Source organism: Anopheles nili, chromosome 2, assembly GCF_943737925.1.
Source record: "Anopheles nili chromosome 2, idAnoNiliSN_F5_01, whole genome shotgun sequence".
NCBI classification, from domain to species: domain Eukaryota; kingdom Metazoa; phylum Arthropoda; class Insecta; order Diptera; family Culicidae; genus Anopheles; species Anopheles nili.
The window spans coordinates 66579773-66585981 of NC_071291.1; the positions used below are offsets into that span (position 1 = coordinate 66579773).

General features: G+C 45.3%; 1 protein-coding gene across 1 annotated transcript; it reads right to left on the reverse strand.

The window, feature by feature from the left end:
- Window positions 1-2142: 2142 nt before the first annotated feature.
- Window positions 2143-4347, reverse strand: LOC128720971 (uncharacterized). The gene is made up of 3 exons (XM_053814673.1): window positions 3747-4347; window positions 2294-3675; window positions 2143-2218 (listed from the first exon to the last, which is right to left on the reverse strand). Exons 1-2 carry the CDS (start codon window positions 4345-4347, stop codon window positions 2318-2320), a joined length of 1959 nt encoding a protein of 652 aa, XP_053670648.1. The 3' UTR covers window positions 2143-2218; window positions 2294-2317.
- Between the last annotated feature and the right edge of the window lie 1862 nt (window positions 4348-6209).

The window sequence follows — 6209 nt, forward strand, 5'->3', positions numbered from 1 at the left end:
ATTCTCAGCGTTCGATGGTACAGCTTGTCATTTCGCTGCAAACAGGGGTCGGTTTGTTGTGATGTTCGATAAAGAAGCAGTAGCGAGTCAAGTTCAATGAGTGTTTTCGAACAGAAAAAACATCTAATTCCTTTTTATTTTCACTCGCGCTATGGTGTTACATAGATGTTGCTGCTTTTGATCAATCGTTTTTTTTGCTCCATTTAAAGCTTAAGTTAATGAGCATAGCCTCGGTATCAAAGCACTAACAGCCACCCTTAACAAACACACTGCAACTGGGACAAGCGAAAACAAACGATTTACAGTATAATATTAAAAAAAAGTAAATATAGTAAAAGCTCAATATTCACTTAAGCATCTTCTTAGCGTATTTTCAAATTATAGCTTAGAAAGGTACGAATAGAATAAAGATTCCAAATTTGTATCTTGCACACGTTATATTACGGGCGCTAGTATCGCCTTTAATTGACATTCAAACTTGATCGGTATTTAAAAATGGCTATTTTGCGGTTTGTTGATCAAGCAAGCCAGCCAGAAATAGCGAAGAGATGTGTATTGAACAAAACAAAAGCAATGTTTGGCGCTGGAATGTAATAGAAACGGAAATGAATGGTGCTAAATTCTGGCTACACACTACTCTATTGTTGCAAGCTTTAACATGCACTTTCATCTTTTGCCTTTCATTTTGTCTTTGCCGCTATGTAGGGCGATGCAAATCTTTGGTGTTTTTCTGTGTGTTATTTTCTGAAATATTGTAATATACGTTCTATACGATTTAAACGTTTTGCTATATTGTTGTTTTGTTTGGAACTTTTTAAACATGTTTAATGACTCTTAATTCATTCACTCTCAAACGGATTTACACATGTTTCATTTCTTTTTACTTTATAAAACCTACAAAGCTTTCATTGTTTTGTATTACTAAATGGTTCTACTCGCTAGTAGTGGTTTTGCTCACTCACAATCTCCTGTATAAATATTTTTGTTTGTTTCGCGGCGTGTTTCTATGTTGCTTAAATTCTTCGAATCTATCACTTTAAATTTGTTTAGCAAACTTTATACTCTAGGTTCCATTTCATGTAGGTTTTCGTATTAAAAAGTAAAACAACGTGTCTTCGTGTGTGTACGAGTGCCATTTCAAAATGAGCCAACAGAAAACCCCCATTTCCCAACAGCTTACAAATAGAGTTTACAAAAATAGAAATTCTCGAAATGTTCAATTACCGGCGCACTCTTCTGCCCGTTATGTTGTGTTAAAAAGGTATCAGGTAGAACAGTTCAACGATGCTTGTTAGCATTAGATTCGTTTTGATTATGCTTTTGATGCTGTTTGGATAAGTTTTTGTGCCGTTTGATCGAGCTGTTCTCCGATTATCAATGAGGAGAGTTTAACAATTAAACAGAAAAAAGAGGAATATATAAATATGTATAAGCACATCAGGGAAGCACGGCGTTAAACAGGCAATTTAAAACGTGTACATTGTGTGGACACATCGTTTCTGCATGTTCGTGTGTTGTGTGCGTTTTTGTTTGTAAAAATATTCTCCTTTCTGTAATACACCTCCAATTATAAATGTGTTTTTTGATTTAGTTTAATTTGTTTCTTCCTAACAATGTTCGCTTACTTAGCTATTCATTATACTCGCTTTGAGTTGATATGTGTCGATTACAAGATTTTTTCACGCTGGTCGTATGTTTTGTTTTGCTGTTTTTGCTTTTCCAGATACGCCCGTAGTTTAGCGATTATAGCACAGAAGGAATACTTATCTTTTTGGGTATAATTATTAACCGACCTGCACCTTTTAACATAACCAAAATGGTGATAACACTAAAAGTAACAGATTAAACAGGATCTGGAGTTTTATGTCAGCACAGTTAGCTAACGTATGTAAATATTTTAGAAATTATACTTTATCTTTGTTGTATGCTATCCTCGCTAAAACACGGTAGTTCAGTTAGCAACTCTACTTATAGCATGTTTGATCTATTTCTCTAGTACGCTCTACAAAAGCTGATTATGTCATTTTGTAACTGTTATTTCTTCTCAATCTTAAGTTTTTCATATTTGTTCTCTATTATTTTCTCTAAAAATTTGGCTAATAAATGGATGTATGCTTCGTATGCAGCTTTGTATGTTTTCATGCTCAGTTAGTGGTTAATGGCCTTCGTTATTCGCTTCATATTCTTGTTAGTATTGCTCTGGTTTCTGGTATGGTCGCTAACATTTAAAAACACGTTATTTTTAACTTGACTCTTCCACATCGGGCCCGTGACGGCCTCTTGGTTCACTTACCCTCCCAGACGTCTACCGTTGTATTTAACTGGCATCCATTCCCCGTTCAAGTGCTCGCAGAATGTTCTCCTTTAGATTACGGTATAGCTGCTCGTCCTGTTGTCCTTCTGCGTTCGACACAGCATCACCGGTTTTGGCGTCGTGGGGTTTTTGCTTAAAAATACACAAATAGTTTGGATCCTGGCGGACGACCTCAGTCAAGCGAACGCACTGCTCCTCGTTCAGGTCCAGTATCGCCCGCACCACCCGTTCCGTGTCTTTGTCTTCGGTGCTCTTGCTCGGATCATCCTGCAACAACTTCCCGTCAGTGGTTTGGTCCGCTGGGAGTGGTGTCGTTCGCTTGGACGCAAGCAGGATGTAGGCCGGTTTGAGACGCATCCAGAGACCACGGCCTATACATAAGCCTCCTTGCTCAACCGACAGCCCGAAGGTGGTGGGTGAAACGTGAGCCAGTTCTTCGCACCGCTTGACGACGGCGTACGTTTGGAGCAGAATTTCCATCAGCTCGTTTACGGGCAGGCATTCGCGCGTTGCTTCCTCTGCAAGGAACCGTACCAGCGTGTGTAGCTTGCCATCATCTTCGTTTTCCGTCGGTGGCAATCCTGACGTGGGCCGGACCAGTAGGCATAGTTCATGGAACAGCGCACGGTCTCCGGGTGTCGCTGTTACGCCCTGCAATGCATCAAATAACAGCTCTACCTCATTTGGTTCAAGACGCAATAGTGCCTTAATCGGGAACCGGGTGCCATCGATTCGAATCGTGCCTGGTTCGCTAGGATCAGACCCAATTAGCACGTTGTACTCGAGCGAATGTTTCGCGATACGCAACCCAATATCGATCGCATGGGAATCGTTGTTGAAGTACTCGCAACAGTGATCCTCGAACCCAAACAGCTTCAACGCGACGATCGCGTTGTTCTTCATCATCAGCTCCGCCCTGCGGATGCTAATAGGTGTCTTCGTCCAGAAGCAGATTGAGGCAGCATGGGCTAACCGCGTCTCGATCGAGGCGTTATAGTAACTCGAGTGCATCGCCGACAACGTGTCGCAAATCACGAGATCGCTGATTATGTTGCCTGTCTCGTTGATGAAGTTGCAAACTTTGAAACCGGTCGCGATACTATGACTGGTCGAGGCCACACCAGACAGGGCCGATATGTGCGGCATCGTGCCGAAGGTGAGCACGTGCGCGGTCAAACTCAACCAGGCGGTGCGCGATTCTGAATCACGGAACGGATTCAGTGACTCCTGGTGGGCGCTTTTGTCACGAAGCACATCGATCGAGCGACCGGTCGCGTACAGTGCCGAGCCGATGCTGGCCGCAACAAACGGCGTTGCGATGCCGCCTGAGAGGAAAATGGCCCCGGTTGCACCGGCAATACCTAAAAAAGGAAGCGCAAGAATGTATGGTGAGAAACAGGACGTTTGGATCACCGCTATCGTTGCCAGTTACCGATGATGCCCGTCGCGATGTCCAACGCCTTGAAGTAGTACGCCTTCCAGGCGGGTGTTTTCCCCACTTCGTACTGCACCGTCTTATCTTCGCCAGCCTCGAGTCGTCCCTCGCGTGGGTACATCACCTCCGCCGATGGGTACTTGTTGTTGCGCAGAAAGTCCCGGAAGCTGCCGTACACGCGTCCATACGAATCCACGTACTTCGGTTCAGTCACGTTGCAGTCCCCAAACTGGTACCGGAACAGCGCCACCTCGTACAGCTTTCCCTCGGCGTACAGCTCGATCGGCAGGATCGTCAGATGGCACGGTTCCTCGGCCACTACACCCTGCGCGTACATCTGCTGCGTCAGCTTGTCGATGGTCTTGCGCGATTCAGCATCATAGAAGCACAGCTGTTCCATGTACTCCTGCTGCAGCTCATCGTCCGTCCACTCGTTTGGGTCCTTCATCGTAAGGTTAAGCGCGTACCCGAGCGTGTTCTCGAGTGCGGCTCCAACCAGCGTTTGCGGTTCGTCCCCACGACATGCACCGCCCCGGTTAAGGAACTTTTTCATGTTTTCCTTCGCCCGCTCGGTCCATTCTTCCGGCGTTACTTCCATGGTGTCCGGCCTTGCTGTTCACTTTTCTTATCTACTAGCTTCACGTGGTGCAGTGCACTTGAACCGTCTCAACGATTGTTGCGGTGGAAGGATGGCTCATCAAGACAGCCGTACGATGCAGAAACGGTCTTCTCTACTAAACCTACGTACGAAAGTAATTGACACTCGTTTCAAGCTTGCTCCGCTTCGGCTTCCGGTTGGTGTACTATGTTGCGCGTTAGTCTTGGTGCACGGCGATTTGGGAAGTATGACCGTGTACCATCTGGTGATAACCACCCGATCCGCCCACGATGGGGAGTGATTTTTTTCCTTGCTATGCTAATGAGCGAAACTCGTGCTTGTTTCCACGGGGCGTTCCTATTCCTCCATTATCAGCTCTGGCGAAGTGGTGAGAGAAAAGCAAAACATGTAAATTATTCTGCCCTGACGAGGTGAGCAGTAACCAGGACGGACAAAGTAAACAGAGTGCATAATGTCCCCGAGCGCAGGTGAGAAAATCAATAATGTTTCGATTTCCTAGCCTCGCAGGCACCCCTTTGGTGCGCTTCGGACCATTTGGCACAAATACACAGATGGTTGGTTATCTGATCGGAATGAATCATTCTCACTGATTTACTACGCTGCATTTCCTAGCTGGCCTAATACTTACTGTACTTATTTTGCTTCTGTTTTGTAGGTTTTACGGAAGATAGTACCAAGTTTGGTTCGCTGACTGTAAAGACGCAGTTTACGGTATGGAAGAGATGAATGCAAACACGCGAATAACACACAAGCAACCAAACACTTGACTTCTCGATCGAAACAAAGAGAATGGTAACTTATGGGAAACCAAAAACGGACGCTGCGACACTCGTGGTGGACTAGCTGGGCCTAGTTCGTTCGTTCGTTGTTCGTTGCAGGAATAAACGGCGAAGAAACTATACAAACTAAACGGCACATTGCGATGTTCCTCGGCAAGCCTGCGGTGGTAGTAACGAGAAACCGATTTATGACACCCAAAGGGACAGGTTTGCAAACTCAAACGAAGAAACGGAAATCAACAAACCAGCACCAGCAGTCCAGCACTTTGCGGAAATGTCGCGGGAACGGCCTAAAACCGTGCTGCGTCGGATCGAACACGCACCCCTCGTGTCGTGGGCGTATTCGGTGGATGAAAAGTGTGATACTCGTCTCTCGCGCACCCTTCCGCACGCGAATTAGTGGCGCAGGATGGAAAATGCCTTTGCATTCGCACTTTGTTTTGATTTCGGAGCCCTGTTTTCCCTTTTCCCTCCAGGCAGCGGTGTGAGCGAGCGAGAGGTATGGTGCTCAAATCAAAACACAGGCCAGCTGACAGATTTCGTCAGGGTTGTTTATAACCCTGTACAAAAGGGATACAAAGGTTGGCAATAAAATCAAGGGCATTGAGTAATTTTGTTAGGAAATATAAATGAAATTTAGAATGAATAATGCTAGTGGATATTTATGAACGTTATTTACTTTCAGTAGTTATTGTTAATAGTCGCTACACATCTCCCAAAGGGCGTCATACAACCGATCGAACAGCTCACGATATAACTCTTATATGACCGGCTCCAATGTCAAACATTCTCACATCGCTTCGAAACGTCAACCGCGTCGGACGCATTTATTTATCGGGCTTCGTGCGCGACGGTTTTTCGTTAGTTTTAATTTCGGTTGCAATATGTTGTCGGTGCCCGTTTCCTTTGTCGCTATGTAAGATAACACCGGTCGGTGCGCTGTTTCGTGTACATCCGTAGTTTCTCGCTAGTTTCTGTACATCCGCAGTGCTAAGCGTAGTGGGCGCGGGCCATGCTAAGACGGCAACGGCGCAGGAGATGCGCGAAGATGGCCGCCACCGT

Bases quoted from the DNA above. Each gene is read 5' to 3' on its own strand.
- LOC128720971 (XM_053814673.1), bottom strand. From the start codon at position 4,347: ATGGAAGTAACGCCGGAAGAATGGACCGAGCGGGCGAAGGAAAACATG. The intron at 3,676-3,746 runs GTAACTGGCAAC...TTCCTTTTTTAG, and splicing joins CATCGCGACGGGCATCATCG to GTATTGCCGGTGCAACCGGG.